The sequence below is a fragment of the Dendrobium catenatum genome, unplaced genomic scaffold, assembly GCF_001605985.2.
Source record: "Dendrobium catenatum unplaced genomic scaffold, ASM160598v2 fragScaff_scaffold_627, whole genome shotgun sequence".
NCBI lineage: Eukaryota > Viridiplantae > Streptophyta > Magnoliopsida > Asparagales > Orchidaceae > Dendrobium > Dendrobium catenatum.
In genome coordinates, this window is record NW_021319089.1 from 688,754 (window position 1) to 710,446 (window position 21,693).

General features: G+C 36.0%; 2 protein-coding genes and 1 non-coding gene across 3 annotated transcripts; 1 reads left to right on the forward strand and 2 right to left on the reverse strand.

Moving 5' to 3' along the window:
* The first annotated feature begins 192 nt into the window (after nt 1-192).
* Nucleotides 193-11,745, forward strand: LOC110112694 (neutral/alkaline invertase 1, mitochondrial). The gene is made up of 6 exons (XM_020845000.2): nt 193-801; nt 3,210-3,375; nt 3,469-3,680; nt 6,702-7,195; nt 7,565-7,613; nt 10,993-11,745. Exons 1-6 carry the CDS (start codon nt 202-204, stop codon nt 11,317-11,319), a joined length of 1,848 nt encoding a protein of 615 aa, XP_020700659.2. The 5' UTR covers nt 193-201; the 3' UTR covers nt 11,320-11,745.
* Nucleotides 11,746-12,452: 707 nt separating this feature from the next.
* LOC114579776 lies at nt 12,453-12,571 on the reverse strand. Its single transcript, XR_003700953.1, has one exon. It is a non-coding gene; the product is annotated as a 5S ribosomal RNA (ribosomal RNA).
* Nucleotides 12,572-19,429: 6,858 nt separating this feature from the next.
* Nucleotides 19,430-20,773, reverse strand: LOC110112687 (pentatricopeptide repeat-containing protein At4g21065). The gene has a single exon (XM_020844991.1). It carries the CDS (start codon nt 20,771-20,773, stop codon nt 19,430-19,432), a length of 1,344 nt encoding a protein of 447 aa, XP_020700650.1.
* Nucleotides 20,774-21,693: the final 920 nt, after the last annotated feature.

Below are 21,693 nucleotides of genomic sequence, written 5' to 3' on the forward strand. Positions count from 1 at the left end.
AAAAAATTATAAAATGAGCTAAAAATAATACTACTTAATTTTTTTTTTTTTTTGGGGACGTTATGGATCAAACAGGAGCCAGATGGGAGGTAGGGGTGTAAACGAGTCGAGTCGAGTCGAGTTTTAGCATTATCGAGCTCAGCTCGTTACTTGGAAAACGAGCTCGAACTCGAGCTCGAGCTCGAGTCGAACTAGACTCTCATGGCGGCCTCCAATGCGAGACTTCTCCGTCGCATATTAAAAGGTTTCACTGGGCCTGCCAGGTTCTATCGAAATTACTACCTTTGCCGCCCGCCTGAACGCCGACCATTTAAGGTCTTCCGGCCCGTTGGAGATCGCACTTCGTGCTCGTGCGAATTCTCTCCAAACGGAAGCCTCTTCTCGGTCATCCCCTCCGCCGTCGTAGGCTTCCGATGGTTTTCGACTTTGTCAGAGCCTCTCACAGGAGAAGACTCTTTCGAGAGGATTTACGTTCTGGATGCCAAAGTGGACGCACCGGTCGCCGATGCCTCTGCGGCGGATGTGGATGGAGACTGCGATGTACCTTTGTCGAAGGCGAAGGCGCCGGTGGTCAGGGAATTAATAGAGTCAGAGAGAGAAGCGTGGAGCTTGTTGAAAAGGGCGGTGGTAAACTACAGCGGTAGCCCGGTTGGGACGGTGGCTGCCAACGATCCCACGGAGGTGGCGCTCAATTACGATCAGGTTTTCATTCGCGATTTTGTTCCGTCTGCGATTGCCTTCCTTTTCAAGGGAGATTCTGAGATTGTCCGGAATTTTCTTCTTCACACGCTGCAGCTTCAGGTGAATTTCCCATCTACTTTTTAAATTTCTTCTTGGTTAAATTGGTGATATGTTGTAGCCTCTTGAAGTTTGTTGGACTTAATGCCAGCGAAACACCGCAATACTTAAACTTCCATATTGTAATTTATATGTAATAAGTTTCTAATGCAGAACTGCTAGTTCTGCTTGATGGCTAAAGGGATATTGAAGAATATAAATAAGAAATGAACTTGGCAATAACTTGCTGCAGTGCATTCATTTCTCTATTTTTTTACCTTGTTACATGGTATATATATGGAAAAATAGAAAAGATGCGTGCGCAGTGCTTATTAAAAGTAATTATGCGGTTTTGCTTGGACGGTTTTGATTGGAGCAGTATGTTTGAATCTTGTATCTGTAGAAGATTCGCAGTGAGAGTGGCTACTCCATATGGCTGCTGATGGCAGGGGTGAGGTTGAGTGTTTACCTCCCCCAATGCGATGGGCCATGGTAGAAGTGTCAACTTGTCATGAATCACGAGAAAATTCGCAGCAGGAAAAGCCTTCGTTAAGATGTTTGCTGGTTGGTCATGAGAGAGTATGATGTATATGATAAACTTGAATTTCATTGGATTTCATATCTTCTCGAATGAAATGTTGATTTTTATGTGTATTGCGTTTGTGAAATATGGGGTTGTTAGTTATTGCCACTGCGGAAATATTATCGAAATTGAGGGGTGTGGATTGGGTAATTGGTATTTGATATTCCTTCAAGAATTTGCGAAGCCATATGATATCAGTAGTTACAAAGGTTAGGGCTATTTATTCATCTTTGCTAAAAGATTTCACCATTATAGGTTGTTTCTTGTCATGATATGAAAATAGAGTCTTGCCGAGGTATGAACTATGGCCTATGATGGATTGCCGCTTGTTGGAGTCACTCACCCAATCAGAGTTTGAATAGGTGTGTAAAGTAAGATTACCAAGTTGAATTGATAGATGAAGATGAATTGTGGTTTTGATATATTAGAGTAGGCATTTTAGTAGCTAGAAGTGGCCAATTAGTAGATGCATGTTTTGGCATAGTTCATTGATGGCAAAGGCTATGTTTGGATTTGTGATGGCAAGGTACTGTATTGAGCCAATGAGATTGTGGTATAGAGTTGGATTCTCAAATGATTTAGTGAGATTGTTATGTGGCTGCTATTTGGAGGGGGGACGATTGGTTGTCGCTTTTCATTCCGTCATTCCAATCTTTTAAAGAATGTCAAAAGAATATTTATCCTATGTAAGATGGAAATTGTGAGGGGTTCTTAACATGTGAATGCCTAGGATTTACAATATTGAACCAAATAATTTCTTGTTGAATGTTTGTTGTAGACCATGGAGTTGAGAAAGAGTTGGTTGGTGATTGTCAATAACGAGTATGCCATTGATGTAAATTAAGATGTAGATGTAAATGTTGTTCGCATGATAATGCAGTACAGAGGGGTTCAGCTTGGCTGAATTGTATCAGGAGTCTGGAGGGCTATTAACCATTGACAAGAGGCTTGCTTTAGGTCGTAGATGGCTAACACATGTGTTGTGAATTGTGGGCCTTGATAACCCAGTGGTTGGCTCATATGTTATCTCATCCAATTTGCTGTTAAGGTAGGCATTGGAGATGCCTAATTGTAGAACTTCCTAGTTACGGTGAAGAGAAATTTTTTTGCCTTGCGATAGCATAAAGATAGAATAGGGGAAATTTTTTAGGGGACTTGGATGGTAGATGTAGGCCATTAGTGGCCGAACTACGATATATTGGTTTGCCTATTCATTACCTTTTATAGTTGTATTTTTTAGCATTTTATACTTTTGCAATGTTCTATGACGATATCTGCATTTATTAGAGAGATAACCATACCATAGAGTTTTCTTGGTGAATCTATTGCACTCAAGTGTATTATGATAACCAATTCTATTTTTATGGCTTGCATTAAGCAGTTTGTGTCTTTTATTGAACTGTTTATTACTGTTGAAAGAGTTCCATTTGATTTGATAGTTCAACTTTCAAAACACAGGAATGAGCAAAAACCATTAGAATCACGTTTCAACACCAATTTATGTTTTCTAGCATGTAAATTGTTTTTATTACTTCAAAAAGACTGTTATTATGACAGTGAAATTCCATGTGAAGTGTGTTTCTGCTTAATGCCTATATCACATCCTGTGCTAAAGCTATTCTGATTAAACATGTGATCACTAAAATTGTGATGTGCCCTGCATGGTCAAATGATACTCCTTCCCTTATGATGAAACTTTAGCCTAACTTGTTTATTTTCATTTGTGATCTTATTCCGGCATCACTGGAAGTGTATTTGAAGTTTGAGATGTCCTATAATTCCATTCCATTTTCTGTAGTCTTGTACCTTTCCTAATTCATTGCCTTTGCTACATTCATTGGATAACCAGAGCTGGGAAAAGACTGTGGACTGCTATAGTCCTGGGCAAGGGTTGATGCCAGCTAGTTTTAAGGTTCGGACGGTTCCCTTGGATGGAAGCAATGAAGCATTTGAGGAAATTTTGGACCCTGATTTTGGCGAGTCAGCTATTGGACGTGTAGCTCCCGTTGATTCTGGTGACTTCATATTGAGACATTATATTGTTCTGTGTCATTAGGTTTCTGACTTTATTTTAAGATATAATTGTGGTTTATATTTCTTCCTGCCAGGTTTATGGTGGATAATTTTGCTGAGAGCCTATGGAAAGATCACGGGGGATTATGCTTTGCAGGAGAGAGTGGATGTACAACTTGGAATTAGATTAATATTAAATTTATGTTTGACAGATGGGTTTGACATGTTTCCATCTCTTCTAGTAACAGATGGCTCTTGCATGATAGATCGTCGCATGGGCATCCATGGTCACCCGCTTGAGATCCAAGTATGACATCCAATTTTTGCAAGTTTGAAATTCAAATTTCTCATTGGTTGTCCATGCTAAATCCATTCTGCTTTTTTTTGTTTTTAATCATTTAATTTTTTTTGTTCTTTATGGTGTCCTATGCTAAGTGTTACTGAAGAAGTAACAACGTAGGCATGCTTTATAAATCAGAATCATATATTTTTAGATCTTTTTTAATACAGTAACACCCCCAGAACTGGCATGTAGACATCCGTTCAAGTTATGCTTATGGTATAAACAACCAGAAAACATTGGTTTAATGAACGCAAAAATAATTTCCTTGGCTTTTGCCTTTGCCACTTGTTTCTTATCATGACTTATTTTTGTACGAGATACACGTGCCCATGTAAATTCTTTACTTTACATGACTAATTCCTACTGCATTTAAGTACTATATTGCATGCTATTTTTTATAACTAAGGTTTATCCTAATGGATATGCTTGTTGGAGAGAGTATACGACATAATATTTGAAGCGATTGCAATATATTGGATGCAGTTCTAACGTTATGGACAACGTGAGAATGATCTAATTTTATATTATGAATAATTAAGTATCAATTTTTTAATGTGTACGAAACAAGATTACTGATTTTTGACCATCAACAATTTAGGAAAGCTCAAGGAAAAGATTACGGACTGACTTTGATCAAACGGATGTGAACTCATCTATTCTCCCAATGGTGGCACTTGTGATGACTCACTAGCCTCTTTCATGTCAATAGGCTATAGGAAACACTAGTTTTCGTTCCATCCTCATCCCTGTTTGATAGGTTTTTATCCCTTAGGAGACAATTCTGCGTAATGTGCCACATCTAGCTTTGGTTAGAGGCTTGAGCAACAAGCCTTCACTGGCTGTTTTGTTCAAGTTTGGTGGTGGTTGCGGTGCATGCTTGAAAGTTCAACCTCATCCACATGTTTAGGAAGCAGTGGCTACCAACCATCAGAATAGATAGAAGAAATATGCAATGGACCTGTTAGTAAGATGCTATCTTTGAGCCTATTACTTTACTGGTTAAGCATTTGAAAAATGCAAGTGCACTTTGTAAACACTTGGTTCCTTTCTTCCCTTCTTTATCTAAGCGAAGTCATGATTTCTGGGGGATTAGAAATAGCCTTTTTGCCTCTCTTTTATCTCAGCAAAGTCATGATTACTCTAAGTTCTGTTTTAGCTAAAGATATAGAAAGTAGAATTAAGGTAAATGAGGCAATATAATGATTCATGGACTATATGAAGCGAACTCTGAGCTAGTTGCTGAGTGGCCAAACAGGTAGCTGTCCTGTCAATGGACATCTTCATGACTTTGTTTTGTTGAAAATATTTGAACGTTGGATCTCCGTTTTCTAAATCAACTGCGATGCCAATCTTCATTGCTTCCTATGCAAACGAATAAGTTAATAGAAACTGATCTCCCCTTTATTTATATTTTTCTGTTTTTGTTTTTGTGATAAAGTATTAATGTCTTCTGCATCTTTCTTTTCTTCTGTTATGGTGATATTATTAAAGGTCATTTTTTATTCTATAATCTTTAGGTTTCTTTCTTCTTTTTTTTCCTATTTCTTTTTTCTTTTTTAACTCTTCCCTTCTTCCTACCTCTCCTCATTACCTGTCCTCATTTCCCCTTTGATTTAATGCTGTTGAATTTAGACTTGCATAAATAAGATGAAAGGAGTGAAAGGCTGAGAGAAAGAATATGGGAAAAGCGGAGGGAATAAGGAAAAAAATCAGATTTAGGTTTAGGTTTTGTTTGGGACAACTTTCGTATTGTTTTATAAAGTAGTTTTTTAATATAAAAATTTTTTTAATTAGAAAATTTTGTACTAGAAAACTGCTTTAGGAAAAGTAAGAAAGACTTGTTATCTGAAATAAACAAGTGCTTTCAATCTTTGTTTTAAGCCCTGTTATCTGAATGGCACTTTTCCTAAATATGAACCAAAGCAGTATTTTTTTTCTCAAGGTCTTTTACAGTTTGTTTTTCATTCCTAACATGAACGTATTGATGTTGCAGTTAATATAAAACAAAGCGGTACTTTTTTCTCAAGGTCTTTTACAGTATGTTTTTTCATTCCTAAAATGAACTTATTGGTGTTGCAGTTAATCCTAATCATTTTGTGTAGCACGTATATCAATATGCAAGCACCTTAATATATTTAGCTCAATCTCTATTTTGACTTAGATATTACTCCGTAAATGATGTATTGATTTTGGGTGTTGACAAGTAAAACAAAAAAAGAGAAGAAGCAAAATGATGACGATGAATCTCTTCACAGAATTTTCTCTAATTAAATAAAGCAAGTCATTTAATAATGATGATGATTTCTCCAGCTAGTCCACCATTAAAAAAATTTATATTACAAAAGCTTTGAGTCATTAAGAGAAACATATTCTTGGAGAAATTGAAGAGCAAATTAAAGATTAGTGAGATCAGTGATCAACATATGCTCACTAGTTTTATAAAATTTAGTGATATATCAACATCAATTTACAGCCTGGAGCATTCTAAATGATTGTGTGAATTTTTTTTTTTTCATTTCCTCTAAACAGTTCTACACCATGTGGCAGAATTTGTAATTGCAACAGCTAATTGGAATATATATCATATTAAAATTATTAAAATATATATCATATTAAAATTTATATGTAAAAGAAAAAAAAAATTAAAAATTAAAAAAAAAATGTAAAAGAACTCTTCCTCCTCTACATTATATTTTGTATTCAAGATAAATACCTACAATGATTGAGTTCTCACAAGCTAGACAAAGTGAAGTGGTTTGGTGTTAAAGCGCAATCTCCTTTTATTTCCTTTATCAATCTCCTTTTATTTCCTTCCTGTAATTTTCTATGATTCTGATTATTGTAATGCCTGTTGCTTAACCTATGACACCATAACTATAATGGTTTAATGTGTTTCATTTTTTTTATGTGGTTATGTTTGGATTTGTATCGTCTCTTTCGTATTTGAGATCTTTTGTTATCTATATAACAAGTGCTTTTGCATAGGCTTTATTCTACTCAGCTTTGCGGTGTGCTCGAGAAATGATTTCCATCAATGATGGATCCAAGAATCTTGTGCATGCTATTAATAACAGGCTTAGTGCACTGTCTTTCCATATAAGGGAGTATTATTGGGTTGACATGAAAAAGATAAATGAGATATACCGTTACAAGACGGAGGAATATTCATATGATGCTATTAATAAGTTTAATATCTACCCTGATCAAATTCCTTCTTGGTTGGTTGATTGGATCCCTGAAAGAGGAGGTTACCTCATTGGCAATCTTCAGCCTGCACACATGGATTTCAGGTTTTTCTCCCTTGGAAATCTTTGGGCCATAGTTTCTTCTCTTGCTACCCCAAAACAGGCAGAGGGCATTCTCAATCTATTTGAAGACAAATGGGATGATCTTATGGCAAATATGCCTCTTAAGATATGCTATCCTGCCTTAGAATTTGAGGAATGGCGTATAATAACTGGCAGTGACCCAAAGAACACGTAAGTGTATTTTTAGACCAAATATTTTAGTTTTCACGTCTGATCTTATTTCTTTATGCAGTTATGTGCTACCACCATGTTCTAACATTTTCTAATTATTTTGACCTTAGCTGTAATGAACTGGAGTTCTCTCTATTATTTATCTGCTACCACAATGCTCAAATGATTCCTGATTATTTAGATCTTAGTAGCTGTTACTGTAGTTCTCCATATTAGACATCTGGAAGGAGAACCGTTTTTTAAAAATTCAGTGGATAATATTCTGGGATATGATTAAATTTAGATATGTCTTGTAATAATCTATTGCTGGCATGAAGTTCTGGTTCACGAGCTGTATACTGATTGCTGATTACTTATGTGTTCATGCAGACCTTGGTCATATCATAATGGAGGATCTTGGCCTACACTACTTTGGCAGGTAGTTTTCTTTCTTTGCTCCCAACAACCTAGCCTTTTAAGTAGCCACAATTCAGAATTTCTTTTTGGGCTACTTTTCATGTTCTAATTTATAGTTCCATAATTATTTAGTTATTATAAATTAGTTTATCTTATTTCCTAGAATAAAGGATTTGGGTATTCTATTACCCGATTCTTAGTTATATTGTTTTCTATTTTAGTATAGAAAATTAGGGAATTTGTCTCTTTGATTCATATTAAAGTATGATTTTTCTACTATTTCATATATTTTTTTTTAAATTGTTTCTACGGGTTAAGCGAATAAGATTGATTTTCCTTATAAAATTTTAAATGGTGCACGAAGATAAACCATTTGGTTCAAATTTCTATTTTTATAATTAAATATTGCTTTGATAATAACATATTATCTAAGATGCAATAAATGATAGTCTGTAATGGACTCAAAAACAAAAATATGGTTTCGATAATTTCATTTTTATAATCAACTCTAGAACCTAAAATTAAGCTGAACACTACAGAGTAGTAATTCACATGGTTTTGAAAATTGGAGTGGATTGGCTGGCTCGACCGGTTCAATCATGAACTGATCATATGGTTGGTTCGGTTCTCATGAAAAATCGGCCCAACATCAAACCGGTGAGATTATTTTATTTAGTTATATTTAATTGTTTAAAGATTTTATATTTTATATTTTTAAATATACATCATTAAAATATAATTTTTATCTATTTATTAAATTTAAATAATCTAACCTGAATGATTTATAAATATAAAATTCTAATGTGGATTTAATATATAATTTATGGTTGTAAATTTCATCTAAATATATATAAAAAATAATAATAGTTTATAATAATTTATATTAAATTTAACATAAATTAGTAATAATTTATATTAAATTTATAAGTTTTTCTATAAACTAAATTTTTTTAGTCACAATTTATATCATTATTTAATTATTATATCATTTAATTGTTATTTAAATAATTATAATATTTATTACATCATTCAGTTCAACCTCGGTCAAGCCATTGAACCTTGAACCTCTCATGTTTTCCGATTTGACGTCCGGTCCGATTTTCACAACCATGGTAATTCAAATATAGTTTAATGAAATGTAGTGAGACTTATATCTTTGATTTTATAAAGAGTTTGAGAAAATCTGATTGTACTAGATTTATGATTTTGCATGAAGTGGAATACTGGCTAAACTCATCTAATAGATTTCAAAGCAATGATATTTAGTCTTATGCAAATGCAAGATAGAATAGATAGTTATTTAATTAAGAATTCAGAACCAATGTCTAGAAATCATGAATGGTATTTATTCTTATAATTCTAAATGCAATTAATCATTTTTTTCATTGGTTTGTTTAATACAATATTATGTTGGTCAAATGTAAAATTTGTATGATTTGAATTTTAAAAATGGCTTTAAAATAATTTTTATCTCGAGGAGCGAGCCTCCCCTGACATAGAAGTGCAGCCTCATAGGTCGAGAGGTCCATCTAAATACATAGATAGGGAGGCTTCTAAATAAGGAATAGAGATAACATAATATGAACTTAGTTGGATCTATTTACATTTGTTTAGTCTGTTTATCTTTTTATGTTATTTGAGAAAGTTTATTTGTTTTAGATAAAAGGAATTTTTTTCCTAGTGCCTAATGAAATTTGATTATAGGCAAATCACATGCATATTAGAGGCGTTTGTGGTTGAGATGATTGGAGGCGCCGAATTCGAGTACCCATTATGTGGGGGAAGGAGATTGTTGCTTTGATAAGAGGGCTCGAGGTGGCTAGGTGGTTGTGGGAGCATATTGTAGGTTACAACGATGCCAACATGAGAGAGCGGTGTGGCCTAGTTTGTTGCAAATTTGACAGGTATGATGGGGAGTAGTGGGAACACGTTGTCCGCGACCAACATAGAATTGTGGTCTGAGCGAGGATCCTCTACCACGAAAGGGATGAGACTAGCTGGAGGGTGGGCGACCGCAGTTTGCTGGAGCGGGTGGCTTGCTAGAATACAGAGCTTGATTGTCTTTGGGAGGAACGGATTCTTTAAGCAATTTTGTTTGTAGGTTGATCTCCTTTGCAGTGAGTAAAGCACGTCTAGGTTGATGGGGTGAAGTGATGTTCAAATGGAGATTTGTAGGTAGAGGGTAAGCTATTGATGATATATAAGATTATGTCCACCAGTGCCTTAATTTGTGTGAGTTATTGGGCTGTGGTGTTGTCACCCATTTGAATATGATATAATCAATTTCAGTTGGATCACTCAGGATTTGTTGGTCAGTTGAAGCTGATGCTCAAGAGTGATCCAAATTTCATAGGCTGCGGTAAGATTAAGGATGTAAGGTAGAATGGAGGGAAAGATGGTGGAGAAGAGGGTTGAAACCAAATTCTAGTCGATTAGTTTCCATAGGCGATATTCATTGATCTCTGAGGCATGACTGATGGAAGACGAAGTGGGCTCAAGTGGGCAGCAGAGTTGGCCTGCTAAGTAGACATTAAAGCCATTTGTCAAAAACAGTTTATGCACTTGCAGTCGCCAAATGGGGTAATTGTCATTGGTGAGTTGAGATTGACAATGAGTTTGATGTTGGGCATCAAAAATTTGAGTGGGGAGGGTATGATATATTCAGCCATTGATGCAGAGAGAGGAAGTTGACTGAGTGTTGGAGGACTCTTGATTTGCCATCGGGCTGAGAGGAAGTTGTAAGGCTTTTTGTTCTGATACCATGTTGAATATCGAACAGCAGCCAGAGAAAATAATAGAGAGGAAGAAGTAGATGTAAAAAAACAACTTATGTATTATATGCCATGTATTACAATGCTTGTGTGTGTATATATAGAGTGTTAAAGGACAGGTTTTTTAAGCAGCTTGTGCTGCCGTTAGGGGCCAGAGCAAAGTGACCCTGCACATGTTGTGGTAACCGAATGCAGTAGTGGTGGAGAGCGGCTGTCCTTTGTAATGCAACCTAATTCTTATGTATGCTAACAGAAAGAACCCTATCCCCGCTGACAAAACAAAAAAAAAAGTGAAAATGAACAGGCATTTAATCAAGGTGTAATTGATATTTACAACCTAGTTTGCGGAGTGCAGAATTCCATAATTATTTGGTTACCATAAATCTGTTTATTTTGTTTCCGAGAATAAATGTTGTGTAATGTTACCTGATTCCTAGTTATTTTGTTTTTCTTGATTTAGCATAGATATTTAGGGAATTAGTTTCGTTGATTCAAGGAGTGAGATTGTTCCCCTCTTCGATTTATGTTGTACGGTTTCTATCATTGGGGATTTGGGGTTAAACGAATAAGATTGTTTTTTCTCTCAAAATTCTACACAATCTAATATTTTTCTATTGTTTGGCTTTTCAGTTTACATTGGCTTGCATTAAAATTGGGAGACCAGAGTTAGCTGAGAGGGCTGTGACGCTTGCTGAAAAAAGGATATCAAATGATAAATGGCCAGAATACTACGATACCCGCACTGGTAGATTTATCGGTAAACAAGCAAGGCTGTATCAGACATGGACTATAGCTGGATACCTTACGTCGAAGATGCTTTTGGATAACCCCAACATGGCAGCTATCTTGACCTGTGATGAGGATCTGGAGCTTCTAGAATTCTGTATCTGTGGGCGCAGAAAAAGTTCTCGAACGAAATGCTCACGGCTTGCTGCAAGATCTCAGGTCCTTGTATAATCAGTCTCCCCTCCCTATGAAATTTCATAAAAAGCTCTCATTAAGGCTTACGGCTTTATTTTTGCTTCTTAAAGCAGCTTTCTAGTACTATTTTTTTTTTATATTAAAAAGCTGTTTTAAAAAGCAGAAAGAAAGCCGTCCCAAAGCCTAAGATTCTAGCCGTACATATCACATGTCTGGAAAGATTGCAATCTTCTTTTCTTCATGTATAGAATAGTCAGCTTTTGTATCTAAGCTACTGGTTTTTGTCCCAACACCAATTCTTTTAACACAGATGTAACTTTCAAATTTTTATATGCGTACACAGTACGTATATCTTAGTGCATTATACAATTATCAACTTATCTATATTTTTTGAAGCACCTGCCTTCTATTGTACAAGTAAGTTGGAACAAACACACTAGCAGTTTTGCATGACTTAACGAAGATGCTTTGCCTCTAAGGCCTAATGAAACATTCTGCTATCTTCCAAGTCTCTTCTGCATAGCAGGTGATGCCTGTCCTTTCGTTGTAGTGATTTTCTGCTGTGGATATCTGGTTTTTGCTACTTCTTCCTCTCTTCTTTGTGCAACTCCAAGCAGAACTTAAATTGCTTTCACCTGATACTTCTAATGCTTCAGTCATTTTATCCTGTCCTCTTCTTATAAAAGCTTGGAGGAATAGGAGAAGTGAAGCCATATCTGATGAACTGACTATGCAGAAGCAAGCTTCTCTTCCTCTTTATAATCACAAAAAATTCTTTCTATACTCATTACAGGTAAAGAGTGAGGTTAGTTGGCTTATATTTGCAGCATAAGTTTTGGTGCATCAAGCAAATTGTCTAACGCTCATGAAAAAATCATGATTTTTGCATTCTTCAAGTATGAAAAAATGTTTTTTTTATATCTAACGAATATAAATATTGGTAGATCTGGTCAATAGTTGTTTACCCACCTTGACAACATGTTCATATTGTGGTGAAGTAAGCTGCACATCACAAATTAATTGTTCCCTTTGATTACGAGTGTTCAATGATGGTTTAGTAAAAGTTTGTTTCTAATGGTTAAAATTATTTTTTGATATGATGGAAATATGTAAACTTTTATTCTTCCCATGTTTGAGAATTAATCTTTCCTGTATTGGAAACTTTTTTTTTTCTACAACACGAGGACTTCCTAGGAGGTCACCCATCCTAGTACTACTCTCGCCCAAGCACGCTTAACTGCGGAGTTTTGATGGGATCTGGTGCACTGGTGCTGGTATGGTCGCACCCACCTGTATTGGAAACTTGTGTGTAAATAACAAACTTGCAAAGAGGCCACATACATATATATGATTAGATGATAATAACTTTCCACAGCATCTAAGCAGTACAAAGGAGTGAACTGTGTATATTCTTACAATTTTTCTCTATCTAGTTAGGATCTTTACGTCACACTAAGGAGAAATTATTACGTCCGGTCAAATCCGAACGTATCTGAATGTATACCGAGCAATACCGAGTGCTCAATATCGAGTTTCAAATGATGTGGCGCGTGATTATTGATCTATGAACGCGTTTGGTGACCAGACGTAATAATTGCTCCACACTAAGGGGCTATTTAATTGAGTTTTCGGCAGAAAATTTTTAAAATGCTGGACTTTTTATTCGAGATAAAATTTTGTCAAATTTGAAAGTCACATCTTCGGTCAATTCTTATGTATTTTAAAATTGGCTGATTTTGATCTTTTTCTAAATACACTAGCTTTGATCTCTTTTATCTCTGATTATTATTGATCACTATTGGTGATTGCTGCCAGTTGCCATTCATAATTGAGATTTACAGTATATTTATTTTACTTTAAATTAAATATAAGAAATTAATCTTATGTATTGATTTTATGCACAAGAAAATAATTTTAATACATTATATTTATGTTGAATTATGTTCTTTGATATTGTATCAAGAGAATCTTTATGGTGAAGGCAACAACTTGATTGGTGTCCTCTTATGGTGGTGATGAAATGGTTATTTGGGTGGTGATGAAGCTAGAATTCAAGTTTTTGTATAGATTTGAATATGAAACTTTTAAGCTCTAAAAAGATGAGGATTCCTTGTAGAAAAATAATGAGAAATTTTAGATCAATGGTTTGAGATGTTAGAGAATTAATGATAGTATTTTTATGAATTTTGGATCAAGAGTTGAGAAGTTATGAAATTGTTAATCAAGTTGTTCAAAGTAGGAAATTTCACATAAATATTGGAACTTTAGCTATGGTATATTTGAAGGAGTTGAAGCCTTGAAAGGTTATGAGAGATATGTGGAGCTAATTAGGTGAGTTTTGATGGGGGTTACAGGATGCTAAGCATGAGGCTAAGTAGTTGAGGCCTTGGAAGGTTATGAGAGATTTGTTGAGCTATTTAGGAGAGTTTGGATGGGGGTTCTGAGATGCTAAGCATGAGGCTAAATAAAGGAGATAAAATTATGTCGGGAAAGAAGAGGAAAATATGTAAGAAGAGATAACTAATAACTCACTAAAGCCCTAAAAGATCAACCACCAAACATCACCAATGAGTAAAACTACCAAGCTCTTTCGCACGGAAAAATTATTAGGTGCGGAGTGTGCACCGTCCGCACAAGCACTGGGTAACCAGCGGTACCCAGCGGTACCAAGCGGTACCGAGTGCCGGTACCTAGCTGGGTATAGTGCTTGTGCGGACGGTTCTCCCCATCCGCACTCCGCACCTAATAATCTCTCCTTTCGCACGACATTTGGACATGCAAAAATCTTTTTTATTTAATGAATCAAAAGGACAAAGCAAGGTCCTATTTATAGGCCTTTTCCAAGCCTATAAAACTTTAGAAAGCCTTGAGAGCCAAAAAAATATTATTAAATAGATTGATGATATGCCCTAATACCAAAAGAAAGGGGAAAAAAACTTAAATTAGAAGCTTCCAAATACATGAAGATTTGGATTGGCCACAAATGGAAAGTAGAATAGTCATAAAATCAATCAGTTTCTGAAATTTTTTATCTTTTTGACTTGTATGGCCCACCTGCTCATTAAAAGGCCTTAAATCAAGCTTTCAAATTATTCTCCAATAATTATAAAAGTAGTATGGGATATTCATGGGCTTGTCTGGAGAGTTTTGCATGATGATTGACCCAAATTTCGATAATGGACCTTAGTTTGTGATATTGTCATTGGCCTTTCTTGGTGATGCATCAACTCTACCGAACCTTAAAGAATAATGCTCTACAGAGTTAAAGTTCATGTATATATCAATAAGACTTGACATAAGTTTCTCTATAACTTTTTTATTCATCCATGTATCTTTAAAAGGAGATTGGTTTTACCATCTAACCAAGAGTTTAGGTCATGAATCTTTTATCATAGAGAGTTCGTCTGAAATGATGCCATAAATATTCAAGAATTGTGGTGTAGAGGCACCAGCAAAATTAGACATGTGTCTCATGCAATAAGTTTTTCTTGTAGATCACGAGTCTTAATAATAAGTTTTTCTTGTAAATCACGAGCCTTAATAATTCCTTTATAAGATAGTATATCCTCAATATTAAAAATAGAATTTATATACAGGTAGAAGAAAATTCAAGGAGATTGGCATTTGATCCAACTTTCTTAAGAATTTTGAATATATCATAAGTTATAACATGAAGCTTGCTATATTTGGTGCGGAAACGCTTTGGGGTAATTTGAATTAAGAAATATTCATCTTCATTATATTCCATAGTTGAATATTTATAATTTGTTAAGAATGTTTATAAAAGAAGCAGAATGATTGATGTAAGGTGACACCATGACCATGGGTCTTCTACCTCTGACACACTTAAAAAGCGCATGGGAGCTTCCTCTTATGTATGAGAAAAATGTACGAATTTCGCTGTCATATTGGAATAAGTGCTTATTTTGTAGATTTTTTCATAGCATTGGCACAATGTGCATGAGTATTTATTTCACATATTTCCCGGCATGATGAAACAACACAAATGAGTACTTATTTCATTGATTTTCTCATTGTATTGAAATAAGACACACTACTGTACTACTTATTTCACAAATTTCCCACCATGTTGGAACAATGATATTGAATATTTAATTTTGAGATTTTACAAATTATACATTGGCATGATATGATGCGATGAGGCAGCAATGAAAATTGAGAACGAAAACATAATTTTTTTGTGTTTTTGCAAATATTTTATTTTATTTTATTTTTATCTTTTTTGTTAGAGAGAGAAGGAACTTTATTTAGAGAGAGGAGAAGAGGGAGAAATACGATGGCAAATTATTAGGTCCTGTCACTGGATCTAATTTTTCGTCCGGATTCTATGCGCTTTTAGTGTGTTTTTTGTGCGCTTTTGATGTATTTTTGAAAAAAGAGCATTTAAAACATAATTTTAATTGCATTTAGTTGCTTTTTTGTTGAGTATTTGCAAACATATAATAAAAGTGTAACAAATATCTTACTCATTAATTATTTGTTGCCCTTTGCTGTGCTTGAAAGCAAGGAGGAAAGAGTTAGTCTGTGCAACAGAGCCCTGCATTGGGCACCCATACCCAAACCCACCCAACTACCCACCCATACCCAATGGGTATGGGTGGGTATGTGTATGCTCATAGACTTATGGGTGGGTATGGGTGGGTATTCAATATGGTGGATAAACCCTCAAGGAGATCATCCAGCCCATCTTCGAGGAGAAGTTCATGCTCCAGCCCATCCATGTCATTACGATGATGCTCGACCTGATCATGAAGATGCATTTGCATGGGTTGGGCATCAATGTTGATCAGATTGACGAGGCCAAGGAGAACTTGAAGGCATACATGATCAAGTACGGCCATGGCCTTAACTTAGTTGTCGATGAAGATGATGATGATGGCATAATTGTTCTACCGATAGAATGATGACTTATGCTGCTTATTAACACGTTAGTCCAATGCACCGCAAGCTTCATATAACATATTTTGCTGCACTTTAACAACTTGTCCCCTACATCATTATATAAAAACCATTTATTTTGTATTACAGGCATTTGGGAAATATGAAAATACATTTATTATGTTATTGCCTTCTACCTTTCAATTCTTTACAGGATTTCTTTTACGTCTAAGGTCAAGCAATGCATGGGTATGGGTGGGTACTTCATCCTGAAAAATATTATGAGTGGGGGTGGGTGGGCAAAGTCAGCTCACACAGAGCATGGGTACCCAATGGGTACTCGACCAGGACCCTGTGTAGGGCTCTGCTGTGCAAGGGAGCTCGGGGGGTTTGAGTGTGTCGTGAAGGCAAGGAGGAAAAGAGGGATTTGAGTGTCTCGCGGCGATGCTGCTGGCTATAATTTTTGGAGGCATGTAGAAGAGAAGGGGGTTTAGGAGCAGGTGGAAGCGTGCAAAACAGTGAGAATGAGAAAAAGCAGTGGGCTTGGCAAGCGGAAAAAAAGACGAGTTTGTGTTTCCTATAGCTTAGGATAAATCCAAGTCTTTTTTTTTTTTTTTTTTTTTTTTTTTTTTTTTTTTTATTTAAGTGGGCAGCAAAATAGGACATGGGTATACGGGATTTGAATAAGATTTGATACTATATATATACTATCAAAAAAATAGAATTTTTCAACTGATGTTAAATCCTTTTATTTCGCACTGGTTTTAACTGGTGCAATTAGCATCGATTTTGACCCTTGAGAAAACCCAGACAGCAGACCGAATCCCTAATTTTCAATATTATACGTGATTTAACGCTCGGCTCTCCCTCTTTCCTCTTCCCTATTCCCTCTTCTTTCATGCGTCCGTAACTCTTAGCCTTAGATTGGAGCGAATGACTGCATCGAAGCCTAAAGGTTGGAGCTGTTGCGACTCCTTTGCCTTAGATCGGAGTGAACCACTGCCAAACATCGCCTAAAGGTTGGAGCTGCTATCGTAGGAGCGACGTCATTACTGCCAGAACCCTAAAGCCTATCCGCTCGCACATCCCGCTCGAGTCCAGCTCTTCCTCTCCTTGGCCAATTTGTCCCTAAACTTGAGCTCACGCTCGTGTGAGCATGCTCGGCCCTACTTCGTCGCATGTGGTTTGATTCGAAATGCTTTAATATTCTAATTTGTGTTTTCTGCTATTCTTTTGTGGTTTCATTTGAAATACTTATGTAGCTTGTGGTTTCATTCCTAGAAAAGATGTGTATCTTGTCCGCTTCTCTTATTACTAGGTCTACCTTGCAAGGTATAGAAGAAAACTGAACGAAGTATTTCATCATATATTTTCTTACCCAGCTGAAAGTTAAATGAAATGCTATTGTTGTTCTCTTTCCATTCCTAGAGTCACTTAAACGCAGCTTGTTAAGGCTATCTTAAGCTTAATCCGAGATGAGAAGCTCGATTGTACGTAGCTGTTAAGTTTTACATTGGATCTTTTCATTAATTAAGGGGGTTTATAGGATAAGCTAAATTTTATATTCTATGTACGTTGAATATGTACATATATTGAAAATGTGTAATATAAGTAATTATTCCCTTATATGTTATGCCATGCAATCATATATATTTTATTGAATTTAATTCTTTGAACTCATAGATCAATAGTCTTCTATCAATTTCTTGATGGAAAGCATTAAAAAATGGCATCACCACCCTATATTGTCGCATAATTAAGTTCTCAAAATATTCATAGCAAATGAGTTTTGAAGGATTCCTTGATGGTTCTGTCATTTGCATTACAAAATATGTTGCCAATTTCAAAGATCTACCTCACCCAAATCCTCATCATATAACTTGGCTTCTCATAGACCGAAATTTTGTTGCTGCCTTTTATGCCACAACACTCACATAATTCCTTGTGTGCTTGACCTTACTACCTCCTCAGGTATTTTGAAAGCCATCAAATGGCATCTAAATTTTGTCAAACACTCCCAGATAAAAAAGTTAAAAATTAAGTAACACCATGCCTCCATTAAAAAAAACACACTATGTGTCATTACCTTACTATGAGCAAATCTATTGAAGATAACACTGTGGTTGTTAAGATCCCACAACGTTCTTAAGAAGCTATCTCTTTCCTATCAAGCTTTCAAGAAAACCATCTAAATGAAGTTATACCCTGTAACCATAATCTTAGGGGAAATTATTGGGTCAGGTCATCGGACACAGCTTACGTTCGGTATTCGCAGTACTGAGCTCGGTACTGTGAAATACTAAGTACCGAGCAGTACTGAGCTCGGTACTGAGCAGTATCGAGCTCGGTACCGAGTAGGAGGTGATGTGGCACATTTTCATTGGGCTCCGAACATGTCCGATGACCTGACCCAATAATTTTCCTTGAGAATATCTTTATTCCACTACTAAAAAATGATGTTTTCTATAGCATTTTAACAATCACTGCTATAGAGATTTTTTGGCTGACAATTAAACCACCAATTTTAATGGCCACAAGGTTGTGGGCACCACTTTTTAGGCAGCTAGGGGAGAGGCGAAATGGATCCACCTCTTGTAAACTTGGATCGGCCCATGCTGGCCCGATTGAGTCGGTTCTCTCTGAACCGACTCAACATCAAGTTGAAAAAATTGCCTCGATAATTAAAAATTTTTAACTAAAAAGCAACTTTAAGAAGCAGTAAGAAGTCCGTACCAAACGAAGCTTAAATCCTCTTTAGTGGGATGCTTTGGCGAACTTAAAAGGCCATAGCGAGTTCACTTTTCTTCTGATGACTTGACCTCACTAGCAAGATTATCACATTCTTTGGCGATATGTTGTATGTGACCAATTATTTTTCAAGCCAACTTGACTTGAACTTTGCTTGCTGAGACGGGCTGACTTGAACTTGACATAAGGGCTACTTGGGTATACAATATTAATCAAGAAGGAAATGCATCAGATGGCTAATCCTAAACTAAAAAGGGCCTGTACCACCTCTGATTCTTCCACTGCTTAAGCTGCAATTATCAAGAAACTTGCAAACCCTTGAGAACTCCTCACTCTATCATTTTATTTCCACTAGTAATTTACATCAAGTACAACCACATATCCGAGATTGGAGCACCCAGTTCATGGATTGATTGTGCAGAAAATCTCCCAGAAATGAAGAAAAGCCTTAGAATGTCATGACAGAGATGGCATTCTCTTAGTAGGAGAAGCTCCCGTTTTAACAAGTTGAACTGAAACCAGGCACTTTCTTAATGTCCATTTCTCGCATCATTCTCCTAACGTAAATAACATCATCAAATCGTTTTCTGATTGCATAAGCATCAGAAAGAAGAATGTATCCGCATGAATCATCAGCACCTAACTTAATAAAACTTGCTGACATGAGCTCTCCCAACTCCCTGTATCCGTGAGTCCTGCAGGCACTGAACAACGCCACCCATATCACATTATCAGGGTTCATGGGCATTGTTCTGATGACTTCCATGGCCTCCTTCACCTTCCCCGCTTTTCCATAAAGATCAACGATGCACCCATAATGCTTCAAACTTGGCATGATTCCATAATCTCTGCTCATCTGTATGAAATATTGAACGCCATTCTCAACCAGGCCAGTATGGGTACAGGCATGCAGGACACCAAGGAATGTCACACCATTGGGCCTCACTTTGAGCTCTTGTTTCATCTGTTCAAACAACTCCAAAGCTTTAACTCCATAGCCATTCTTTGCCAGTCCAAAAATCAAGCAATTCCATGATGCAACATTCTTAACCGGCATCGATGCAAAAACTTCCATAGCCGTTCCAATCAGCCCACAATTAGAGTAGATATCAATGAGGCTAGTTCCGAGAATCATGTTCAGCTCCAAGCCAGTCGCCACTATGTAGCCATGCATAGCCCTTCCAATGTCCAGTTCGCCTTGCTTGGCGCATAGGCAAAGAATGCCCACTAAAGTTGCATTGGTTGGTGACAAACCAGACCTGAACATCAAAGCAAACAACTTCAACCCACGCAACAACTCTCCGTGGGCAACAAAATTATTGATCATAGCACCCCAGGAAACATTGCTTCTCATAGGCATTTCATCGAACAGTTGATACGCATCGTGGAGAGACCCACAACAACCATACGCGTGGAGCAGTGATGTGGAAGAGAACAAGGTGAGATTGAGTCCATGCTTGATGAGGTGGCCATGGAGCTGCCTGCAATGGAGGTGGGCAAGGCTGTTAGAGCAGCAGTCAAGGAGGAAGCAGAAGGTATACTCATTGGGGTGGAAGCCCCTGAGGAGCAGGCTTAGATACAAAGCGAAGGACTTGAGAGGGTGGGAGGTTTGAGAGAGGGATTTAATGGCTATGTTGTAGGAGAAGAGATCAGGATAGTCGAGCTGGGAGAAGAGGACGACGGTGAGATCGGGACTGAGAAAAGTGGAGGACTTGAGAAGATGATTTGCTACAAAGGTGGAGCGGAGGAGGCCTGAGGTAATGTAATGGGCATGAATTTGATCGAATTGGTGGAGCGTTGGGTATGAGCTTAGCCTGAAGAGAAGGGAATTAAGAGTAGCCATCGTGGTATTTTTCTTCTTCTGGTCGCATTCTGAAGTTTTTCGCTTCATATTTTGAATTTCTGAAGTTAGATCGAAAAAAATATGGAATGGTAAATTTTAATTTAGATAAATAAATATTAAAAATATTTTAGATGTGATTTTCTTGGGGTAAATTTTAGAAGTTGGTTAAAGATTAAAATGATGTATAATTAAATTTAAGATCTTTAAATGTTTAAATAATTTAAATAATTTAAATGTAAATCTTTTTTCTTTTTAATATGGCATAAATCTTTCATATTTGTATTTAAAATTATGGGCTTCTAAATTTTCATATGAGTTTGTAAAAAAAAATTTAGAAAAACGATAAACTGATTAACAAACACAAAAATAAAAAAAAACAATACTTTTTTATTTTAATATTATATGTTTTGTTTGAATAAGATATATGGCATTATGGCAAGATCAACAATAAAAAAAGTGATTCTTATGTCAAGTGAATAGTTATTCAAATATCAATAAAAATCTACTCTTCAAATATGAATTTGATCGCAAAATTAAATTGAAAACATTCAAAATTATATTCTAAATCATTTGAGCTAAATTTTTTAGTAAATTTATAGTCAAATTAAACATCTTGCACTAGGTAAATTCATCGACACCATAAGAGGTTTGATATGACTTCAAATTAGTCTACATCAAGAACTAAGAATATAATTAAGAATTTTGTAACATTAATTGGATGATCAAATTATATCCACAATGCACATGCTTCTAGTCAAATAAAATATCTCGATAATGTGAATCCAATGAGTGCAACATCAGTATTATTTTTTTTTCCTTTTTTTTTAATGAACCTTGAGGTTGGACCTTAACTTAAAATTGGAGAAAACTTAGTTACTGTATAGCTTCCTTCTATCCACCACTATTCAAACTCCACCATC

Excerpts from the sequence above, each read along its gene's own strand:
- LOC110112694 (XM_020845000.2), top strand. The coding sequence starts at position 202 with ATGGCGGCCTCCAATGCGAGACTTCTCCGTCGCATATTAAAAGGTTTC. Across the intron at positions 802-3,209 it reads TTCACACGCTGCAGCTTCAG|AGCTGGGAAAAGACTGTGGA; the intron begins GTGAATTTCCCA and ends TTGGATAACCAG. Across the intron at positions 7,196-7,564 it reads GGCAGTGACCCAAAGAACAC|ACCTTGGTCATATCATAATG; the intron begins GTAAGTGTATTT and ends GTGTTCATGCAG.
- LOC110112687 (XM_020844991.1), bottom strand. The coding sequence starts at position 20,773 with ATGGCTACTCTTAATTCCCTTCTCTTCAGGCTAAGCTCATACCCAACG.